The sequence below is a fragment of the Nicotiana tabacum genome, chromosome 20 (assembly GCF_000715075.1).
Source record: "Nicotiana tabacum cultivar K326 chromosome 20, ASM71507v2, whole genome shotgun sequence".
Lineage (NCBI taxonomy): Eukaryota > Viridiplantae > Streptophyta > Magnoliopsida > Solanales > Solanaceae > Nicotiana > Nicotiana tabacum.
The window spans coordinates 17,404,290-17,427,380 of NC_134099.1; the positions used below are offsets into that span (position 1 = coordinate 17,404,290).

General features: G+C 36.1%; 4 protein-coding genes across 8 annotated transcripts; 3 read left to right on the plus strand and 1 right to left on the minus strand.

Annotated features, from left to right (window-relative positions):
* The first annotated feature begins 501 nt into the window (after positions 1–501).
* Positions 502–5,393, plus strand: LOC107813554 (alpha/beta hydrolase domain-containing protein VTE7-like). 5 transcript variants are annotated; one of them, XR_012703465.1, is made up of 10 exons: positions 502–815; positions 1,930–2,024; positions 2,104–2,201; positions 2,319–2,368; positions 3,093–3,188; positions 3,299–3,388; positions 3,807–3,899; positions 4,018–4,113; positions 4,835–5,089; positions 5,196–5,278. XR_012703465.1 is itself a non-coding variant. In XM_016638835.2 (10 exons), the coding sequence occupies exons 1-10, from the start codon at positions 555–557 to the stop codon at positions 5,322–5,324; spliced, it is 1,074 nt and encodes a 357-aa protein (XP_016494321.1). In that variant the 5' UTR covers positions 507–554; the 3' UTR covers positions 5,325–5,393. The 5 variants fall into 5 exon arrangements, 4 of the variants coding, with proteins under 4 accessions (XP_075095962.1, XP_016494321.1, XP_075095963.1 ...); XM_016638835.2 differs by having other exon boundaries at positions 507–815; positions 5,024–5,089; positions 5,196–5,393; XM_075239862.1 differs by having other exon boundaries at positions 678–815; positions 1,882–2,024; positions 5,024–5,089; positions 5,196–5,393.
* A 2,248-nt stretch (positions 5,394–7,641) lies between these two features.
* Positions 7,642–12,543, plus strand: LOC107813556 (alpha/beta hydrolase domain-containing protein VTE7). Its single transcript, XM_016638837.2, has 10 exons — positions 7,642–7,948; positions 9,476–9,570; positions 9,648–9,745; positions 9,864–9,913; positions 10,353–10,448; positions 10,557–10,646; positions 11,003–11,095; positions 11,206–11,301; positions 11,969–12,034; positions 12,141–12,543. The coding sequence occupies exons 1-10, from the start codon at positions 7,751–7,753 to the stop codon at positions 12,312–12,314; spliced, it is 1,056 nt and encodes a 351-aa protein (XP_016494323.1). The 5' UTR covers positions 7,642–7,750; the 3' UTR covers positions 12,315–12,543.
* A 2,282-nt stretch (positions 12,544–14,825) lies between these two features.
* On the minus strand, positions 14,826–17,572 carry LOC107813557 (PLASMODESMATA CALLOSE-BINDING PROTEIN 2-like). The gene is made up of 4 exons (XM_016638838.2): positions 17,276–17,572; positions 16,677–16,922; positions 16,546–16,579; positions 14,826–15,472 (listed from the first exon to the last, which is right to left on the minus strand). Exons 1-4 carry the CDS (start codon positions 17,331–17,333, stop codon positions 15,205–15,207), a joined length of 606 nt encoding a protein of 201 aa, XP_016494324.1. The 5' UTR covers positions 17,334–17,572; the 3' UTR covers positions 14,826–15,204.
* A 2,902-nt stretch (positions 17,573–20,474) lies between these two features.
* Positions 20,475–22,278, plus strand: LOC142174860 (uncharacterized). The gene is made up of 2 exons (XM_075241239.1): positions 20,475–21,154; positions 21,228–22,278. The coding sequence occupies exons 1-2, from the start codon at positions 21,060–21,062 to the stop codon at positions 21,574–21,576; spliced, it is 444 nt and encodes a 147-aa protein (XP_075097340.1). The 5' UTR covers positions 20,475–21,059; the 3' UTR covers positions 21,577–22,278.
* The last annotated feature ends 813 nt before the right edge of the window (positions 22,279–23,091 follow it).

A 23,091-nucleotide genomic window follows, 5' to 3' on the forward strand; every position in this document is an offset into this window, starting at 1 on the left:
ATACTTGCTGGAACTCCAGTATATTATGCTGGAGTTCTAGTGTACTTATGTTGGAACTCTATCATATTATGCTGGAGTTCCAGCATACTTATCCTGGAACTCCAGTATAATATGCTGGAGTTCAAGTATACTTATGCTGGAACTCCAGCATAATATACTAGCGTATTTTCTGGTTTTGAACATTGTTTTCGCTCAAATTTATCTTTACGTGAAAAGTAACTAAATTTCGATTACTTTTAAAATTGGGCTATTTTTGAATGACCGATTGTAAATCTGGCTATTTTTGAATTTCTCCCCGAAATCTTTGGCCAAACGGGAACGGTACACCCTACCAAACCACCCCATAGTATGTGGGTGTATTTTGGTTTGAAAAAAAATCCTATTTTTCAATATTTTGACTTTTCTACATTAATTTAATCATAGGAAGCGGGAAAATTAAACTAAAAGAAAACGTGAAATGCATGTACAGCCACATTGCTGAACTTTCTCCTGATTTTTTTAGAACAAATGTCAAATCCAATTACACCCGAGTAGGCAAGTACCGACATATAATAATGGCTACTCACTCTTCTTCTTTGTATGTATGTATGAGTAGCAGAAAACCCAATGCCACTATGCTAACAGTTCTCTCAGCCAGAGCTGGTGGTGCTCCGCCACCAACACTTTTCTTTGGAATTGGATCCAAAAGAAAATGTTGGAATTTTAAGCCTTTTAGAATATGGGCTGGTAAATTTCCGGATTTTCTTCCTAAACAAGTGGAGAATATTAAAGATCCTTTTGCTAGAAAATTGGCTTCAAGAATTGAAAGATTACCAGTATGTTTTTCCCTCTTTTTATTAGCTTCAAAATGTGCTATTTTCTTTAATGATTTCTGTATCTTTTTTCTATTTCAATGTTGCATGAAGCATTGGGAATCACCTGGAGCAAAATCTGTACTTTTTGTGAAATGGGTTCTGTTTTGATGAGTAAAATTTTGTTGCTTTGGACAAATACTAACACATAGGTCGCAAATTTAGTGTTTTAGAACCTAAATCAGTAGTACAAGAACAAGAATTGCACCATGCATGCAGGTTTTTATGGTAGCTAGACAGGCTATTTTGATGTTTTTATGACAATGGTGTTCAAGTGAGCTTGTGTGTACCTCTGACTATTCTGGTTTAGCTGCTACCTCCCATTAGTATGCCCACCAAGACTTGGACATAAGGGCTATTTGATGTCTCTACTTGGGGGTGTTGGAGAACAAATTTTTTTTAATGTAAATTTCTTCATAAGTAGTTAATAATTGTTTACTCCCCCATCCAAATTTATATGAAGGTATTTGCTTGGACCTGAAATTTGAAAGAAATATTGAAGTAATGGTTGAATTTTTTTTTATAGAGGAAACAATACATCCAAGTCTAAAGTTTGAATAGTTTGATAAACTTTATTTCTTGAAAGTTGTGAAAATTTTACAGAAATGATATAGTGTCAAAAACTTTTGGAATATCCTAAATGGGAAGGAGTTATCATATATTTGGAAGGAGGGAGTATTTTCTATTTAGTCATGGTTTTTTAGGAATAAACCAAAATTTTAAAACAGAGTCAATACTGCTGCACATACTACCTCGTGACAATGCACGGAAATTAATATGAATATATATATTTACATTTTACACATATATATTACACACACACACATACCTAGATGAATGCAGCAGGTAAGGGTGCAACCTTTGCAGTAGTATACCTGCTGCCATAGACCCATAGTGGTAACCACCCATGATCTGCAACTTAATCAGTGTTCTTGTGTATGTATTTTCCTTTTAATCCTTAAACTCAGATATCTAAATATCTTGTTTCTCCTGTTTTGTATTGAAATCCATCATTCTCTTCCTTTATAAGGTTCTAGTTACTGCCTTGACGGTTCAGCTTCATTGCTGGTCCATTTAGGTAAACTTTTCGAAGGGTTGTGTCATGAGTAGTTGCGTGAAGCCAAAAGAACAGACAGAGGCCAATCCAGTTGTGCTTCTCCATGGTTTTGATAGGTATGCCTCATGCTAAGGTAATAGTTTTTACCACTTTCTCTTGTTGTGATCCTGTTGTTCATCAAACCTTATTGTTCAGCACATGTTTAGAGTGGAGGTACGCACTTCCATTGCTTGAGGAAGCTGGGTTGGAGACATGGGCAGTTGATATCCTTGGATGGGGTTTCTCTGATTTAGGTAAATAGTATTGTCCTAGTTCTTTCCTGATTTTCATTTTTCCAGAAAGATTCTGCAAACAAAAACTGAAGACTTGCTTACGGTTTCATCTCTTTCTGTTTGCTTGTGATTTTAAAGAAAGGCTTCCATCGTGTGATGTAGCTTCCAAGCGTGATCATCTGTACCAGGTACCTGCTGATCTTATGAATTATATGTCTTAATCTAGGGGAGCCGTGGAGCAACGGTAAAGTTGTCTCCGTGTGACCTATAGGTGGGTTTAAGCCGTGGAAGCAGACACTAATGAACTGTCTACATCACATCCCTTGGGGTGCGGCCTTTCCCCGTACCCTGCGTGAATGCAAGATGCCTTGTGCACCGGGATGCCCTTTTAATCTAGTTCACACAAACTTCAAATGTTGGAATTAGTCTCTTTTATTAGACATTCTAATAAATGTAAAATAGCATACATAAGTACAAATTAAGTACCATATCGAAGTACAAAATTAAGTTAAAAGTCACATTCAATTATTTTTTGGTAGTTTACTATAATACTTGCTATGCAAGGGCGCATACCACAGTTGTAACCCATTGTGCAGTGGTATGATATCACAGTTATGCAGCATTATGGGGGGACCCTTTCTTACTCAGCACAGTCCTACACTAGGAAATTATGGAAGTAGTATTTACTTGTCTAAGTTTATCTGTAGAAACCACTAAAAAGTTTAATAACTGTAAGGCCATGTTGAAGAATTAGTCTGATAATAAATTTTCGAAGGTAGGGGTAAGATCTGCGTACACACTACTCTCCCCAGACCTCACTTATGGGATTACATTGGGTTTGTTGTTGTATTAAATTTTCGAAGGAATTTTCCATTTACTTGCTTTGAATATCCAGTCTTGTTTTTTTCTCAGTTGTGGTCTACCTACATCAAGAGGCCAATGGTACTTGTCGGACCGAGTCTTGGATCTGCTGTTGCTATTGACTTCTCTGTCAACTATCCAGAAGCAGTAAGTACATTAAATAACTGTGAATCCCTATACAGATTTTATAGATCATTTTCTATTATTAAGGAGGTATCATTTTATGGCTTACTCTGAAGTAGGTTTTACTTTGATAGGTGGATAGGCTGGTTTTAATCGATGCATGTGTTTATGCGGAAGGTACAGGAAGCCTCGCAACCTTACCAAAAGCATTAGCTTATGCTGGGGTGAGTCCCCTCCAAGTCCTCTTAAAATAAAGGGATACAGTCTACTCCTATTTTGACCGTTTGATTTAAATGAACATCTATATCAACTTAGACTGTGGTTTCACCAAGAACTTGATTTATGATAAGCTTGAAAGAAAAGGAGAATCGTAAATGATGATCAGCTTAACTGATCCAAAGATTAGCACCCCTTGTATAGTGACACTGTTTGTTCGTCAGATCTTTCCCTTGAAGCTGCAAAACCCCAAATAACTCATACTAGATACATCGGATATCAAGTTATCATTCAGTCTTCTACTGGAAAGATTCTGATCCAAATCATGGATATAACATGTATCCAAATATATTTACAGCATTCTTTGAGTATCTTCCATCTATATTTCTTATTGTTTTCACTATCTTGACAACAAACTTGTTGCAGGTCTACTTGTTGAAAAGCATACCACTTCGTTTATACGCAACATCATTGACTTTCAATGGCTTACCATTAAATACCTGCATAGACTGGACTAATGTAAGTATCGACCCTCTGATCTTTAAGAAACCTGAAAGTCGTGGAGCTCAGATGTCCGAAATGTGCGTCTGCACTACTTGTCTTATCAGACCTTTTAATTACATGGTTTTCTATCCAGATAGGTCGTCTACATTGTTTATTACCTTGGTGGGAGGATACAACAGTGAATTTCATGATCAGTGGAGGTTACAATGTCATTGATCAGATACAACATGTATGTAGAAATTGACTAAATAATCTTTAATTTTTTCCTATATAGACATGCCTGTTGCCACCTTTTATAATTTCTTTTCTCATGACTGTGGTATCGAGCAACATGTTCTTGCTGTAAAAGATGTTGTGGGGCTAGCGGTAAAAAATATAATCTTACTAGTCATTTATGCAATTGTGGGAACAGCTTCTCTGCCCCTCGGGATAGGGGTAAGGTCTGCGTACATATTACCCTCCCCAGACCCCACTTGTGGGACTATACTGGGCCGTTGTTGTAGTCATTTATGCAATGTTGGAGTCCAAATACAGAAACTCCTGCCGAATGGTTAATTTTGAAAATCTGTTGTAGTAAGTAAAATCTTGTGTTATATTGTCAAAACAGACTAGAAAGAAAAGTGAGATGCCAAATTCTTGTCCATCCAGCAAATCGGCATACTGAGAAGTTCACGTGTTCGCCTCAACCACGCGTCTATTAGGTGGAAACCATGTCACTTGCTTCATATTCCTCTTTCTACCCAATTAATTATCGGTTTTCCTTTTTGGGTTGTCCCAAGAAACATCCATTTCTAGAAAGAAAAAAGGAAGTATCATGTATACTTATCACAGTTATTTTGGACTGCAAACACCTATGAGCTTCTCTTGAAATTCCAAACTTATTAGTTGTAGACATCATCAATATTATTGGTTTGGTAATAATTTACACTGGAGTTACCGTTGATCTCTAGGGCCCTCATACTAATTTTTTGGCGGATCATTCTAGTAGAATTGCGGCTGATTGATCCACACTTGCTTCTGCTTTTATAGCACCAAGATTGTTTCTTCTAGCTCCATTTCCTATGTTGTCTACTGGTTTTCTTCTGTCCCTATGGAGAACTCTACAGTATTCTCATACTGGAAGGAGTTCTGTTATACAGGTCAAGCAGAAAACACTGATAATATGGGGTGAAGATGATCAGATTATTGACTACAAGCTCGCAGTGGTATGTTTCTTTCAAGTTTGTAAGAGTAGAAACCTGTTGGCTTGTAGCAGCCAAATACGTGGTGCATAAGTATTACCAAAGTGTCCATTGACTCTTATGTGTGCAGAGATTGCATTGTGAACTGCCAAATGCTATTATCTGCCAAGTACTAAAGTGTGGTCATATCCCTCATGTGGAGAAGCCTGATGCTGTCTCCAGGTTGATTTTGGAATTTATTCACTCTGATCAATCATGAAGGGAAAAGCTTGACTCAGTCTCCGCCATCTCTGTTCCTGCTTCATTAATGGTTACTTGTACAAGCAAATAGTTAGCATATGCTATCTCATTTGGGGATCTGACTTCTTGATTCTACATAGTGATGAGGTTAGTTGGCCAGCTTCAATAGTGAACTATGCTTTCATTCTTTGAGCAACATTAGCCTTATTATCCATATATTGAAGGTGCTTTGGTATTCAGTACTGAAGTGTAAAAAAGTGAATACTTAAGCTGTGTAATTAGCTGAATACTATAGCATTCTGGTACATGTTTCTTTCAGTTTCTCTCCAATATAGAGCTGAAGTTTATGGTCGGTGAATAATAGCATGGAGCAGTGCAAGCCTTCGTGAGCACAGAGTAATTCGGTATCTATGCTGTTGGGAGTTAAAGGTACCTGGTGACATTGTCAAATTGCACAAGCTGGCCTAGAGACCACTGTTATTTCCGAAAGGAAAAAAAAAAGAACAAGAGGAGCTTGGAGCAGTTCTGAAATTTTGCTGTGTAATATATCTTGAATAATATCACTCTTATGTGGCCGGAGCTTCAAGCCAGTAATCATGGTAGTTTCAGGAACATTTCAAGCCAGTAATCGTGGTAGTTTCAGGAACATTTCGAAATAGCAGTGAATAGTAGAGGGTAGTTGTATTGTGTAATAAAGACTTGAGGATGAGACACTACAATATCTTAGTTAAGGCATATTGGTGTTTCATGCACTGTTAGTTGAATGATAGGTGTGCTAGTAAAGCAAGTTGAATGATATGTGTTAAATAAAGTAAATTTTTCTTTAAATAAAGAAAGTTAAATGTACATAAATATTTGTCGATTTTAAGTTTTATATTATTATCAAATTCGTTCAATTTTAAGTTTTATATGCCTACAATTTACATAATACTTGTCGGATTAGATCTCACTTAAAAGATAGTAAGTAAATGTTTAGTTTCTCTATAATATTATGTATTGGAGATATGTTATTGGATATTTATTCAATCCTTAATTTATTCATTTCAAACAGTCATTAAGAAATTCAATTCAATTGGTTAGACAGGATTAGGAATGAAGTTATTTGGGACAAGGTAGGGCGGAAACGAGGTTTAGATGGTTTGGACATGTAAGGAGAAGTACAGACGCCTCGGTAAGGAGGTGTGAGGGGTTGACATTGGAGGGCCTAGGGAGAGGCAGAGGTAAGGAGGTGTGAGAGGTTGACATTGGAGGGCCTAGGGAGAGGCAGAGGTAGGCCGAAGAAGAATTGGGGAGAAGTGAGACATGGCGCAGCTACAGACCGAGGACATGACCCTTGATAGGAAAATATGGAGGTCGAGGATTAGGGTAGTAGGTTAGGTAGGCTAGATTGTTAATATCGTAGTATTAGTACGCATTCTCGCTTTCTGTTGGTAGTAAGTTTTTATGACTACTTGTCGTTTCTTGCATTTTGGTCATCTTACTATTTTCTTGTTATTTATGCTGCTTTTATATGACTTCTCGGTGTTGTTCCTTCATGTTTTTCTTTTCATTAATGTGGTGCTTATGCTTTCTAGTTTCCTTAGCCGAAGATCTATTGGAAACAACCTTTTTATCTCCACAAGGTAGGGGTAAGGTCTGCGTATTCAACACCCTTCTCAGACCCCACAATATGGGATTATATTGGGTATATTATTATTGTTGTTGTTTTGAGTTGATTCTATCTCTGTATCTTCGTTCATATCCATTGGCTAATTATAATTGAAATTAGAGTTTCATGAACTTAAAATCCTTAAATCATTGGTTTTTGTTACCACCACAACTTCTTCTGTTTAAGTTTATATATTTTATTTTTCGTAGTTACTTTTTAAAAAAAATGACACAACTTTATATTTTATCCTTAGTGTCACAGGGGCGGATGTATAGCCCAAATCATGGGCACGTGAACCCCTAGAATTTGTCTAATATTATATGTTGGCACTCATGCTTCAAAAAGACTTAAGGGTGCACTTGGTTTAATATTGAGTTATTCACCTAGAGGAACATGAATCAACTCCCACTTAATGCTATTTTTCCCACTTTTTTAGTGTTGCACCTATATTCACAAAATCTTAAATCCGTCTCCTTAGCGACATTCTTTTAAAAAAAATAAAATATTATATGCTTAAGACATATTTTTGGCATGTTAAACACCATTTAACTAATTAAAATCATAATAAATAATTATTTTATATTTTAAATTTCGTGTTCTGTCAAGTTATTATTTTTTTCTATGTGAAAAAAAAAAGTGAAACGCGGCCACATGATGACATGGCCGAGTATTATCTCGGCGCCTACTCGTGATTGTAAGTGTAAGGCCCTAGCCTTGTTACAGTTATCAGTTGTGCTCTTCTTTCTCTGTATGAGTAGTAGAGAACCAGAGCCACCGTGCAGGGCTGAGCCGCTATTATGCTTTCAATGCTCTCAACCAGAGCTGGTGTTGCTCTTCCAACATCACTTGCTCTAATTGGACCCAACGTAAGATTCTCCATTTCGAGGCGTTTAAGGATCCGAGCTGCTGAATTTCCGGATTTTCTTCCTAAACAAGTCGAGAATATCAAAGACTCTTCTGCTAGAAAATTGGCTTCACGAATTGAAAGACTACCTGTACGCTTTTCATTTCTTTGTTACTTTCAAAATGTGCTACTCAATCTTCTTTTGGGATGATTTCTAGATGTTTTGGGATAATTGCAGTTTTTGATCCCTCAGTTCTTCGTAAATTATGGTTTTGATCCTTGTAATATTTGGCGAAGCACATTTAACCTTCAATTAACTAACATGTCTGGCTTTGGTTTATATAGGAATTATGTGATATTTAGACTATTTTTAGAAATATATTGCTCTCAAATATGGGATAACATTACAAACTTAACACATCGGTAATTAAGTGGTTTAACACCTAATAATGGTCAAAAGTGCTGAATGTGCTTAACCAGCAAAAACAAGGACCAAAATCAGAATTTTGTCAATATTTGAGGGACTAAAAGTGCTAATTTCCCTAGATGTTTTTCTTTATATGTTATGTTATTCGCATTTTGGTTGTTGAGTAAAGAGTAGAATTTCAAAGTGCATGAAGAATTGGGATTCAATTGGGGCAAATTCTGTACCTTTTTTGGTGAAATAGGTTATGTGTGGATGGGTAAAATTTTGTTAAGTGCATGAAGAATTGACATGCAACAACGGCAAAGTTTGTGCTTTATATGAACACATAGGTAGTTTGCAAATTTAGTGCTTTAGAACCTAAAATCAGCTGTAAATGCATGCACGTTCTTATGGCAGCTACAGGGGTAACTTTTATGTCTCTTCTTCTGGTTACATTATGGAAGCTAGAGGGGTTATTTTTATGACTCTGCATGTGGATGTTAGATATGGATTAGGTTAAAAAGTACAAGAGACCAACCCCCCCCCCCCACAAAATCTTCTTAAGTAATTTTTACTCCCTCCATCTCATTTTATATAACGGTATTGCACTGGACCTAGAATTTAAGATGTTAATTGACTTCAATAATTTTTTTATGATAGTTCACAAAATTATTAAAGAAATAGTTCCTTATCAAAAAAAGAAAAGTTAAAGTCATCGTTAAGTTAATTTTATAGAGAAAACATCCAAGTCTAAAATTTGGATACTTTAATGAACTTTACTTCTTGAAAGTCGTGAAAACTGTATAAAAATGAAATGGTGTCAAACATATCGGGACATCCTAAAATGGAGGGAGTATCATAAATTTGGGAAGCAGGGAGTGTTTTTTTTACTTATTCGTGATTGTTTAGGAACAATCTATAGTGGAGGCTGATCCAGGATTTTAAGACTTTGGGCGTTGACTGATACAACACAGACTACTTTGTGACAATGCGTGCAGCTTACTATGAATGTATATCGTAAAAATATTTTTGTGTACACACACACAGGAGCCGAATGCAGCGGGTGTGGGTGCACCCAATTGCGGTTGTGTATCCATTGCCACAGAGATGCCCACCTCTGATATGCGACTTAATCATTTTTCTTCTGTGTGTGTTTTCCTTCTAATAGTCCTAAACTCAGATATCTAATATCTCGCCCTGAATTCAATTTTTTTTTCTTTCTTTATAAAGCTCTGGTTACTGCTTTAGTTTGATGATCCAGCTTCATTTTAGGTAAACTTATCAAAGGGTTGTGTCTTGAGTAGTTGTGTGAAGCCAAAAGAACAGAACTCTGCCAACCCAGTCGTGCTGCTCCATGGTTTTGATAGGTATGCCGCATGCTAAGCTAATAGTTCTGACCACTTTCTCTTGTTGTGCCTGTTGTTCATTATACCTCATTGTTCAGCTCATGTTTAGAGTGGAGGTACACATTTCCGATGCTTGAGGAGGCTGGGCTGGAGACATGGGCAGTTGATATCCTTGGATGGGGTTTCTCTGATTTAGGTACATTGTCTTGCCCTAGTTCTTTCCCGGTTTTTCATTTTTTCAAAAAGGATTTTGCAAACAAAGACTGAAGACTTGCTCATGGTTTTGTATCGTTTTGTTTCCTGTGATATCAAAGAAAGGCTTCCATCATGTGATGTAGCTTCCAAGCGTGATCATCTTTACCAGGTACCTACTGATTTTAAAATAAATGTCCTAATTTAGTGCATACAAAATTGGAAGGTTGTAAATGATCTCTTTACTACACATTCTAAAATGTAAAGTTGCAATTCTACGTTCAAAATTAAGGTAAAACTCACATTCAGTTTTTTCGTAGTAGTGTGGTAATACTTAGTATGCAGGTGCACGTGCCAAAGTTATACCACATTGTGCAGTGGTATGATATATACCATAGTTAAGTAGCATTATGAAGGGGCACCCTTACTTACTAGGCACAGTCCTACCCTAGGAAATTATGGAAATATTGTTTACTTGTCTAAGTTTGTCTGTAGAAACCACTAAAAGGTAGGTCTCCCTCCGAAAGGCCATCTCAAAGAATTACTCGGATATTCTGAAAGAATCTTCCATTTACTCGTTTTTAAATTTTTCAGTCCCTGTTATCTTTCAGTTGTGGTCTACCTACATCAAGAGGCCAATGGTACTTGTCGGACCGAGTCTTGGATCTGCTGTTGCCATTGACTTCTCTGTCAACTATCCAGAAGCAGTAAGTACATTCGATAACTGTGAATGCCTATCCAGATTTTATAGTTTATTTTCTATTATGAAGGGGGTATCATTATGTCTTACTCTAAAGTAGCTTTTACTGTTATAGGTGGATAGGCTGGTTTTAATCGATGCAAGTGTTTATGCGGAAGGTACAGGAAACCTTGCAACCTTACCTAAAGCAGTAGCTTATGCTGGGGTGAGTTCCCTCCTACTCCTCTTAAAACAAAGGGATACATTCTACTCATATTGGATTATTTGATGTAACTGCACTTATATGTTATAAGGTTTGTGGTTTAGTGACAACATGATTTCTGATTATTAGCAAACTAAAAAAATAAAAAACAGAGAAACTTCACAACAACAAAAAAAAAAGAAATTGTTAATGATGATCGTCCCTTAATTGATTTAAGAAATAAAGAACTCTTACCATTAATTTCAATGGAAAGATCACAGATATAACATGTACTCAGATATGTTTCTTCAGCATTCCGCAAGTATCCACCATCTGTATTTCTTGTTTTTTCTGCTAATCTGACAACAAACCTGCTGCAGATCTACTTGTTGAAAAGTGTTCCACTTCGCTTATATGCAACATCATTAACTTTCAATGGCTTACCATTGAGTACCTGCATAGACTGGACTAATGTAAGTTTTGACCCCCGTAATCTTCAGAAACCTAAAGATCGTACTGATCGATGTTCTGGCATATATTTAACGCAAGGTGTAATATCCTGATTATCTGGTTTTCTATCTAGATTGGCCGCTTACATTGTTTGTTACCTTGGTGGGAGGATGCAACAGTGAATTTCATGATCAGCGGAGGTTACAATGTTGTTTCTCAGATAGAACATGTATGTGCAAATTTACTAAATTTTCTTAAGCACTTCCTATATAGACATATCTGTTACGACCTTCTGTTGCTCCTGTTTTGCATTGACTCTAATATCAAGCAACATTATCTTGTTGGATTTGATAGGCAATGATTTGATAATGGAGAGTTGGGGACTAGCAATAATGATTTTAATCTTATTAGTTTCATCTTAATATGGTTGCCATTTGGGCATGCAATTGTTGTAGTCAAAATACAGGAACTCCTGCCCACTAGTTTTAATTATATTAATCTGTTTTAGTAAGAAAAATTCTGTCTGTTGTATTGGTTAAAACAGACCAGACAATTGATATGCCGTGAGTCTAAAGTGTTAACTGCAAACTTCATGTAACTTCTCTTGGAATTGCAAACCTATTAGTTTTAGACGTCAATAAATTAATTGTATGGTATGTAAATGAGACCAGTGTTATAGTAAATTTCTCCATCTGTAGCCCCCAGAATTTTCTATGGAACCAATTTAGTAGGTCTTAGGGCTGATTGAATTTGCGCCGCTTCTGATTCTGCTGCTCCATTGCTTAAAGATGTGTTCTGCTAGATGTATTTCCATTCTCCATATCATCTTCTGTTTTTCTTCTTGTTGCTGTGGAAAATTCTACAATGTTCTCATGAGCAGGAGGGTTGTTATACAGGTCAAGCAGAAAACACTAATAATATGGGGTGAAGACGATCAGATAATTGACTACAAGCTCGGAGTGGTATGTTTCTTTCAAGTTTGTAACAATAGAAACCTGTCGGCTTGTAGCAGCCAAATACATGGTTCATAAGTATTACTAAAGTGTCCGTTGACTCTTATGTGCGCAGAGATTGCACTGTGAACTGCCAAATGCTATTATACGCCAAATACCAAAGTGCGGCCATATCCCTCATGTGGAGAAGCCCGATGCTGTCTCCAGGTTGATCGTGGAATTCGTTCGCTCTGATCAATCACAAAGGGCAAATCCTGACTCTGTCTCCACCATCTCTGTTACTGTTTGATTACTGGTACTTCTACAAGCAGATTGTTAGCACACCCCACATGTGGAGATCTAACTTCCTGATTCTACTCAAAGATGAGGTCAGTTTCCAGTGAGCACCATCAGCCTTATTGCCTACTTATTGAATGTGCTTTGGCATCCAGTACAGAAATGTAATAAACTGATTACCTAAGCAGTGTAATTAGCTGAATATCTTAGCATTCTTCAACATGGTTCTTTCAGTTCTTCAATATTTGGAGCTGGAATCTATGCCTGGTAAATCATAGCTTGCACCTTGATGCAGTGGTGAACCTTTCTTGTATAATATAGTATTTAGGATTACATCACTCCTATTAGAGCTTCATGCCAGGTACCATGGTAGTTTCAGGAACATTTCGAATTAGCAGTGAATACTAGAGGTAGTTTAAGATGTTATCTCTAGAAATCAGAAATCTTTTTGTGATATTGGCAATTAGAATAACGTATCTTGGGGATAAGAAACTATAGTAACTTAGTCAAGGGATATTGCTGGACAGTTTGTTGAAAGATAGATGTCGCTAGTATTTTCTGTCTGCATTCTGCATGGGTTCCGGAACCCGAGCTATGTACATGTTTTCTGGCTGTTTTTTATTATGTTGGGATCTGGTTCTCTTCTAAGCTTATGATGCAAGAGTGTATACAGATAGTGGATGTGAGGAGTTGGTGATGCTGATCTTATTATATGTCAATTACCAGTTACCCCTTTGAACTTATTTGATTAGTGAAGGTATTGTGATTGATGCATATCCCAACTTAACCTACATTCTTAGACCAGGAATAGTGAACTATTGCTGTTAACAGATCCTTGTTGTGCAACAAAAGTACGACATTTCACATGCTATCATTTTCAAAGGGGGCTCTCCATAAACAGAGGCGGACCTAGTGCATAGACTACGGGTTCCCGGGAACCTAGTAACTCTTGCGTAGACCCTGTATTTATATTAAGAAACTCACTAAATATTGGTAAATATCTGACTGTGAACTCAGTTATTATTGCATATTCATTTGAAATTACGGTAGGAACCCATAAGCCTCAAATCCTGGATCCGCCTCTATCCATAAAGTTCAAAGGTTGTTACTGGTGTATAAAAGTAGTTCTCAAGTCATTATCCTTTATTACATCATAATAAGGTCCGGCTCATTGAAAGATGTCGTGCATGTGCATTGGAGCCACCATCCAAGTGAAACAACCTTTGGAAGGGTTTTTTTTTTTTAAATGAAATCAAACGAAGGGAAACTTTGGCGTAACTGGTAAAGTTGTTGGCATGTGACCAGGGGGTCACGGGTTCGAGCCGTGGAAACAGCCTCCTGCATAAATGGTAAGATTACATACAGTACCGGGCTGCCCTTTTTCTTTTTTAATGAAACCAAACGAGTTCTCCTTCCAGATTCTTTACCAGTCTGCCTTTTGCCTACATCTTACGTTAAGGTCAAAAGTTCTTGCTTTGAAAATTTTATTTTAGCACCTAAGGGGTTGTTTGGTTGGAAAGAAGTTATCCCAGGATTAGTTATCCCGAGTTTAATTATTCCACCTTTTCATGAGGATAAAAAAACACTAAAATCCGGGATTAATTATACCATAATTTTCTACCAACCAAACATGGGATAAACTCTTTTTAAATTTAGTTCCGGGATTAATTATTCCTTATCCCTCATACCAAACGAGCCCTAAAAGTAGTAATTGTACCAGCTTGAACCAGGACTGTTGCATTTAATAAATTTTTATTTTTCATCAGCTTATATACTAAAATACTCTGATTACCAAAGCTTGAGCATATGAAAAACGATCATCTAACTCTTTTGTTTCTACAAGATTTTGAACATTGGTTTCTCATGATTTTCATTCACCTCATTGATCCTACTCACGCCATTGAGTGCTAAAATACATTAAGGGCTCGTTTGGCATGAGAGATAAGGGATAATTAATTTCGAATTTAAAATCGAGATGAGTTTATTGCATGTTTGGGATAAAATTGTGGTATAACTAATTTCGAGATTAGTTATCCCGGGATTGTAATATTTTTTATCCCTATAAAAGGGTGGTATAACTAATTCCAGATCCTGGGATAACTTATTTCCCAACCAAACAACCCTAAAAAATTTTAAGTAGCTTTTGTCCTTCATGTAAGGTGCCGCCAAAAAGGTCAAAGTAAAGAAACTAGAAGGAAACCTTGTTTGGTTTCTCATGAAAGAATTAAGATGCATTCAAAAAGGGTAAGGTAAAGAAATTGGAAGGAGACACACTTGTTTGGTTTATTCTCTTGTGAAAAACCAAGATTCCTTTCACTTGACACTTGGATACTTAAACCTATTCCTGCATTTCTTTAAGTGGGATTTTCAATTATACTTGCTAATATTCTCTATATACACGCACAAAGAAACAAGATGAAAGAATAGAAAACACTAAAAGACAGATGGACAGGGAAAAGAAGGGTTATATTTTTAATACAGAGATGCACTAATCTTACCAGAGATGGGGTAGGGTAGTGAGTACTCATTGATAACATCTCTAAAATAAACAATACAGCCTTATGTCTCTACTCTCCAGATATACAAAAAGGAAAATCTAAAAAGAAGAGATCAGATTCTTCTACATTAGTACATTACTACCCCAGAAACAGCCACATCCCCAACACTTTCAAAAGGGAATCTAATTCCAAACTTTTTCACTCACTAAAGGAGCGAAGAAGATGGAGAAAGAACAAGAAGAAAACAAACAAAAGAAAGAAATAAAAAGAAGTCCAAGTGGAAGTGTCCAGATGATTCTCCCCTGCTGACCATTGAAAGTGGCTACCCATACTTTGTGCCAAAAGTCCACATTATCTTCTCAAACAAAACTTCCTTCATTTACTGCCTCACATTCATCATTTTCTTTAGAGTCTTAAGAATACCAAGCTTGTAAACAAAATGGCTATAGTGAAAAAGACAGTATTTTGATGAAGAGTCTCTGTGCCACTGCCATCTGGATTGTAGCCACCACTTCCTGTTGGTCCTAGCCCAAAAGTAGGATTGTTAATACCTGTTGTAGTTCCCGTGCCAGTCCCAGTGCCGGTGCTAGTGCCCGTGCCAGTCCCAGTCCCGGTGCCGGTGCCGGGATTTGTTGTGGTTCCTGGTACAGTTGTGGTACCTCCGCCAGTGTTTCTGGTATAAAGTAAAAAACAGAGAAGCAAGAACAAGATCATCCACTATATTCAATTATTAGTTTTATAGAACAGAAAAGTCCCGAGTACACGAGACGAGCTTAAATAGAGTAACATAAACAATGAGAACTCATCTAACAGTCTCCAACTTGCTTGAGATTGAGGCGTAGTTAATGTTGTTATTATAGTATAGTCCAGACTAACCATGTTAATGTTGTTGTCATTATAGTACAGTCCAAAGTAAGCATGTTAATGTTGTTATTATATTATAGTGTCCAGACTAAGCATGTTAATGTTGTTATTATAGTATAGTCTAGAGTAAGCATGTTCCATGAATGATAAAGAAATGGTGGAAATGACTTTAGTTCTATAAAATATTGCATAATGGCTGGAAACAAATGTCAACTTAAAGATTTTCGTCATGACAATGGGAGAAAGTGACAAATACAACACTAAAATACAGATAATATCAACATCAAAAACAGGTCACATGGGCATACATAATGATGAATCTAACTCATCTTGTGTTTGAATGTTATTGTCTCAGTTAGGACACTAAGAATGACTATTGATAGATTTAGGTAAAAGAAAACAAGTGACAGCACCAACAACAATCTTTAATTATATCCTCACGAAAAAAGGTCACTATATTAGGAAAAGCTTCCAACCATTCACTCATACATCAAAGTTCACCTTTTTTTCTTGTAATAGGTCCTTTCCTACCCTGAGAACAGAACTTTAAGTATTTATAGAAAAATCATGAAAAAAATATTTTTCCAAGATCAAATTGAGAATGAGCTACAAGGTGAAGCAAGCATCATCCAGCCAAAAAGGGACCAAAAGAACCTTCTATTTTTTAATTAAACGAGGGGAATTATCACCATTTTTGCCCTAGGAAAAGAATGGCATTCACTGCAATCTAAAGGGAGAGAAACTCTTCCTTTTTTTGTTGAGAAAATACAAAAAGATTTTGAAATGAGAATTAGATGCAAGTTTAAGGAGATGCTTCATTCAATATTGACAAGATAAATACAAGATCTAGCATCAAAAACAACAAAATCTTAAGAAACATACCCAGGAGTTGTCTGATAACATCCAGAAGTAGAGGCTGTTGATTAAAAAATTAAACATAAGAACAATATCAGTGACTGAGAGAGGAATAAGTGTGTTAAAACAAAGGAAAAAAAGATCTTTTAGGAACTTACAAGATGGTGGATTTGAACTCAAAGTTGCAGTTCCAGAAAAGTCACAGGTTGCACCAGATGCAGCTTTCTTCTGATAATAGCTATTTACAGCATAACTGCAGTGATCTTTGATAGTGTTAGGGTTGTAACAAGGTCCATTTTGAAGGATACCAGTACAGTCAGCTCCATTTCCACAAGCATAATCTATGCTCTTCTGCATAAGACTGTCTCCTACCCCATCTTTGCACAAACAGTAATTAGCACCACCTAGAAAAACAAAACAAAAGAAAGCCACCAAAATAAATCAGCTCAAAAAACAGAAATATTGAAATTTTGTTAAGGAAAAAAAAGACTCAAACTTTGTATAAGAAATTCTTGTATACAGTACTAAAAGCAAAATCTGGTGAAACCCTTTATGAAGAAACACATGGAAAATGCAGGAAAACAGAGAATCTTGAAGTGGGAGAGCTAAAAATTCAATCTTTAAATGAAAAATTGTTGGATACACAAACTAAGAGCAAAATCTGATGAAACCCCGTCATAAGAAACACATGGAAAATGCAAAAAAAAAAAAAAAAAAAAAAATCTTGAAGTGAAAGTAGTAGCAACAAGCAGCTTACTTGAGTAACCAGTGAAAGCCAAGAAAAGTATTAAAGACAGTACAAAAGCAGTAGCCATGATTGTTTTGTGCCAAGAACTTAGAACAAGTTATGAAGAAATTCTTGTTCCCTGTCTTTTCAAGAATATTAATAGAGCTAGTGAGTAAGAAGAATAAGAAGAAAGAAGAGATTTTAACAAAGAAGCTCCAAAAGGGGTGTTGTTATAGGGAAAAGGAGTTCTCGAGACAAGAAAAATGGTATAGTAGACGGTGCAAGGTGGAGCTCAATGTCTATTTTGGGTGGCTTTTTATATGTATAAAATTTTATGTATTTAGCACACAAATTACTATATGGGTGTTAAAAGAATAGTAATATAGGGGACTGTGATTTAGGAAAGTGAGCAGCAATGGCAAAGCTTTTTTGTCATATAAGTATTTGACTGTACTCTGTACTATGTAATATGTCAGTGGTATTGTTTCTCAAACGGTCATAAATTAACTCTATGGTTCCAATTCAGCCAAACGGTCATAATGTAAGTCGAAAATATTTCCAAGAAAATGACAAAAATTGATCCCTCCTGTTTGGGTAGGTGCAAAATAGTAAAAGATAGTTTGGTGAGCAAAGTATTATGTGTTCAGGCAGGGTTTGGGGATGCGTCAGCCACCCTGTTGCAAAAAAAAATTACATTGCTCGAATCCATAACTTATATGTCGCATAAAACAACTTAATCATTACTCCAAGGCTCCCTGGAAAGCAAAATAGTCCTCGTAGCAATTTTGATTCTTTAAAATGAATACCTTTACATTTCGTCAAATATATAATATATTTTAAACATCTAACTGTTTGGTGCAGTTTTCTTGTGTAGTTTTGTTATCTTTTGTATACGTAATTTGTTGTAGCTGGTGTAAATTTTTGTGTTGCAGTTTCTGAAATCTAACGAGATTTTTCTGATGTTTTGTTAAAAAAATTTATTGGTAGATCTAACAGGTAGAGTTTGTTAAGTATTTTAGGAAGACCAAAAGCACTCACTTTTGGTAAAATCAAAGGACCAAGAGTGTCCGTAAATGTTTTGGAGAGGCTATTGTAAATCCATCACAAACATTAAGGGACCTTTTTGTCATTTAATTACAGAATAATGGAGGGGCACGAGTCTAGCCTTGAAACAGAAGAGGCCCCCACGAGGCTGGTTTGTTTTAGCACACCTTTTCCTGGTGTGCTGTCACTGTTTGAGTTTGCACTGGTGTCCCTTTGCCATTCAATGGTGGTACCAGAAAATCTCAGAATCTCCTTAACATATTATTATTATTTTAAGGGCTCGTCTAGTACAAGAGATAAGGTATAATTAATTTCGATAATAAATTTGAAATAAGTTTATTTTACGTTTAATTGAGATAAAATTATAATATAATCAATCTCGGGATTAGTTATTCCAAAATTATAGTGATTTTTTTATCTCCATAGAAATATGGGATAATTAATTCCAAAATAGTTAATCAATTTTGTGGCTTCTTACAAATTTATTTTTAGTTTTATAATGTTACCTCTCTTTTTTATATATAAATATGGGAGATTTTACACATAAGAGATTTGTCATTTACACATAAGAGATCTAAAAGGTAATTTTTAAATTTTGAAATTGTAAAGGGATACGATGGCCCATTTCCTCGCTTTGGTAGGATGTATTAGAGAAAATAATACATATTGTAACTTTGATATTATTAATTTCTTTGGTTGTATTTTTTTTTTACTATGTATAGCTAATACATGTACTAGTTATACATCATATTCAGTGTTACTTTTATACATAACAAACTATGGCACTAGCAATACCATAACATTTAAAACATGGATAAGCATGTATAAAGATAAAAGTGTCCTTTCAAAACCTTTTTCCAAATCATTTTCAAAGAATGTAGAGGGCATTTTTATAAACAAATAATTAAAAAAATTATGCAATACATTTTATTTTTAATATGACCTAACCAAATAGTTGATAAGATAATCTCAACATAACTAATCTCAACATTACTAATTTCAATATTACTATTATACTGTATTTGCTAATATTCTTATACACACTGACAAATATTCAATGGAGTATGAAATTGGACAGAAATAGAAAAGTACGTAAAAATAGCACGGTATAGCCAGTTTTCGGACTGGTCATTCAAAAATAGCCAGCGTTTACCAAGTCAATAAAAAATAGCCACTATTTTGCTGCAACAGAGACCGGTCCAGCATAATATACTGGAGTTTGGTGCACCTGTGTATTAACTCCAGCATATTATGCTCGACTAGTATACTTTGTTGGCTCCAGTATAATATACTAGAGACTGGAGCACCGGTGCTCCAAACTCCAGTATATTATGCTGGACAGATATACTTGCTGGAACTCCAGTATATTTTGCTGGAGTTCTAGTGTACTTATGTTGGAACTCCATCATATTATGCTAGAGTTCCAGCATACTTATCCTAGAACTCCAGTATAATATGTTGGAGTTCAAGTATACTTATGCTGGAACTTCAGCATAATATACTAGCGTATTTTTCGGGTTTTGAACAGTGTTTTTGCTCAGATTTATCTTTACATGAAAAGTAGCTAAATTTCGATTACTTTTAAAATTGGGCTATTTTTGAACAACCAGTTGTAAATCGGTCTATTTGTCAAATTAATGGTTATTTTAATTTCAAATGACCATTTGCAAATGAACTTATTTATAACATAAAAAGGACAGCCTAGTAGAGTCCAAAATCTAAATGTGGTCTTTAGTGAAAAATAATTAAGTGACCAAACTATATAAAATGCGGTTTTCAAGCGCGTATTACTTTAACGTCTGTTTTGGACGTTAAGGTAAAGCATGTTTTATATAAAACGCATTTTTGAAATATTCTATACATGTTTTGTGGGCCCACCAATAATTTTTCTACGCTTAACTGACATAACAATAATTCAAATAGGTAAAACACATTTTAAAAGGGCATTTTACCTCAAAAAATTCGACCACCCCGGATTGGGCATTGCTCTATTTAAAGGTGATAAAGGTTTTGCAAAAATCCATTTAGAAATATTCTCAACTCCTAGTAAATTTTTCTTCTTGTTAAATTCTTAAGCATTTTGTCATAATATCTGAAGAGCGAAAAGTAAGGGTTTCATTATATTGGGAGGGGGGAGGGGGGGGAGGGGTTGTGGTGGCAAATAACTCAGTTAGCTATAGTTTATCTCCACAGAATCATGTTAAATTACCACTTACAATGGAGTACGATAGACTTGTATCATTATTGTGTAATAAAACAAGTGTGAGCAAACTTTTGGTGAACCTTAAAGTAACCGGAAGATATCCGTATTCTATCACTCCGCAAGGGGTTGCTAGTTACGCTAAGTTTAACATCGAGGATGATGAAACTCTGAGAGATTTTTTGGGGACTCTGGATGAATACCGGGAATTCATTTTGATAAAAAAATTGGAAAGTACGTGAAGGTTGAAGACGTTCGCAATAATGAGGTTGCGCAAAGCAGGGATAGCCCTTAATCATCGGGTGGTTATTCTGAAGCAGTTTCAGCCGAACAGGTTCCGGCTAAAAAAGATTGGCCGGATCTAAACTTATCTCCACGGGCGAATGAGGAGCGAGGAAATAATTTCTCTCATGTTTTACATAATCCACAAGACGACTGGTAAACTTCAATTTTCCTTTGTGTTACGATATTTATTTTTGTTGTATTGAATTTGTATTAACACTCATATATTCCACATGGGGTACATCCAGATATGAATTTTACAAGTTATGAACCACGCCTAGTTGGAATATGCGTAGTTTTGGTGTGTTGGATCATGGTGGTCGATCCGAGAGTCATCACCAACAGGATAATGTTCATCATGGAATGTCAACACATTACGACTTGTAAGTGAAGTGATATAGCTATATGTAAAGTATTTATCAATTTGAGTAGCTTATTATTTTGTTGTTTGTGCAGTGAAAACGAGCAAGTTGAACCACCTGTCTTGACTCAATTTCCCGAAGACAACATATTTAATCTGGATCTAGCAGATGCACAGAGTCAGGAAGAGAACATTAATTATGACAACAATACCGATGAGTCCGAAGATGACACGCCCTTTCATGATGAGGGTGGTGATGAGGAAGAAGAGAATGATGGACATGATTTGACGAGGGAGCATGCTCCATCCCCCGTTAGACCAAGAGTGTACGAGTCTCACGTGTCGTTTCATTCAAGACATATTCCTTACCTTGATCATTTGCCTAGTATGCCGGATGTGGATGCCCTTACAAGGGATTTTGATGAAATTCGAACAGCAATGTAGGATGAGTCTAGACCAATGGTGCTAGCAAAGGGCATGCTTTTTCCTGATAAAGCGCGACTAAGCAGGGCAGCGAAAATATACAGCGTAAAAGAGTGTCGTGAGATGATGGTATGAGAGTCAAGTCCGGATGTATACAAGGTTGTTTGCCGTAGATGGTTTACGGGTTGTCATTGGATGTTGCGTGCGAGCAAGAAGAAAATGGATTTGTGGAAAGTAGGGAAATATATTGGCACCCACACTTATGAAATGGACACATTCAATAGGAATCACTTCAACTTGGATGTTGACTTGATTTCTCTTGTCCTGATTCCACACATTGAAGCGTCCATAAGGTACAAGATCAAATAGTGTATTACATCCGTCCACCAGGAATACGACCATACCATTACCAAAAGAAAGGCATTTCTCAGGCACAAACGTACGTTTGAAATTGTTTATGGTAACTGAGATAAGTCATTTGCAGCTCTACCCAGGTACATGACCGCATTGCAACACTTTAACCTGGGGACAGTTGTTGAATGGAAACTTGAGCGTAGTTCGGGAATACCGGAATATATATTCAAATACGTGTTTTAGGCATCTAAACCAACAATTGATGGTTTTGTGCGTTGTCATCCGATAATATTCATAGACGGTACTCATCTCTGTGAAAAGTATGATATGAAGTTGTTGGTCGTCATTGCAGTTGTAAGCACGTGATTTTTGCCCTATATGAGAATTACTCCCAAAAAATTCAAAATAAAATGATTTTCTTTGGTGTGCAATTTTGAGAATTTTTGTGACATTTTTGGATAATTATTTGTGTTTGTCGGTGCATGTTTATTTGTTAAATTAATAAAAAATACAAAAATATGTCGCATTTTTCATGTAGGATTTAATTATACAATTGTTAGTAATTGAGTTTGTTTTACAAAAATTAAAAATTACAAAAATAGGCATCTTTTGCATTTTTAGCATTTAATGTCCAAATATACAATTTTATGTTTAATTATTACTTAATTGTGCGTTAATTGTTATTGGGAGTTAATTTGCGCTTTTATAACTTAATTTAGTTCTTAATAATAATTTAAGTATTTTTATAATTTAGTTTTAGAAAAATAAAAGAAGAAAAGAGAGCGAAAATATAAAGAAAATCGGAATTGGGCCTCTTCTTCAATTTCAAACCACAAGCCCAAAAAATTATCCAACCTTCCCCACGACCCGGTCCATTTCAAACCGGGTCGACCCGGTCCATAACCCCAAAGACCCAACACCCCCTATCTTGCATTTCAAAAAACAAAACAAAACAAAAAAACCTAAAAAAACCTACACTACCCATCCGCCCCCCTCCTCTCTTTCCTTCTTCTTCCTCAAGCTTCAAGCAAGCAACCATGGCAGCTACCCTTTCCCCCTCTGCCTCACCTTCGCACACACGCACAGCCCCCTCGTCGGACCACCCAAGTCGACCCTCCGTCCGCCATTAAAACCAAACGACCACCTTCAAGCTTCGACATCCATGGTTGCCCCCCCCCCCCT

What these genes read in the sequence shown, in the direction of transcription:
- LOC107813554 (XM_016638835.2), top strand. Translation starts at nt 555, where the DNA reads ATGGCTACTCACTCTTCTTCTTTGTATGTATGTATGAGTAGCAGAAAA. An exon ending in CCTGCATAGACTGGACTAAT is followed by an intron (nt 3,900 to 4,017) that starts GTAAGTATCGAC and finishes TTTTCTATCCAG; the next exon opens with ATAGGTCGTCTACATTGTTT. An exon ending in TCATTGATCAGATACAACAT is followed by an intron (nt 4,114 to 5,023) that starts GTATGTAGAAAT and finishes TCTGTTATACAG; the next exon opens with GTCAAGCAGAAAACACTGAT.
- LOC107813557 (XM_016638838.2), bottom strand. Translation starts at nt 17,333, where the DNA reads ATGGCTACTGCTTTTGTACTGTCTTTAATACTTTTCTTGGCTTTCACT. An exon ending in GGCTTTCACTGGTTACTCAA is followed by an intron (nt 16,923 to 17,275) that starts GTAAGCTGCTTG and finishes TTGTTTTTCTAG; the next exon opens with GTGGTGCTAATTACTGTTTG. An exon ending in GAGTTCAAATCCACCATCTT is followed by an intron (nt 16,580 to 16,676) that starts GTAAGTTCCTAA and finishes TTTAATCAACAG; the next exon opens with CCTCTACTTCTGGATGTTAT.
- LOC107813556 (XM_016638837.2), top strand. Translation starts at nt 7,751, where the DNA reads ATGCTTTCAATGCTCTCAACCAGAGCTGGTGTTGCTCTTCCAACATCA. An exon ending in CCTGCATAGACTGGACTAAT is followed by an intron (nt 11,096 to 11,205) that starts GTAAGTTTTGAC and finishes TTTTCTATCTAG; the next exon opens with ATTGGCCGCTTACATTGTTT. An exon ending in TTGTTTCTCAGATAGAACAT is followed by an intron (nt 11,302 to 11,968) that starts GTATGTGCAAAT and finishes GTTGTTATACAG; the next exon opens with GTCAAGCAGAAAACACTAAT.
- LOC142174860 (XM_075241239.1), top strand. Translation starts at nt 21,060, where the DNA reads ATGCGTAGTTTTGGTGTGTTGGATCATGGTGGTCGATCCGAGAGTCAT. An exon ending in ATGTCAACACATTACGACTT is followed by an intron (nt 21,155 to 21,227) that starts GTAAGTGAAGTG and finishes TTGTTTGTGCAG; the next exon opens with TGAAAACGAGCAAGTTGAAC.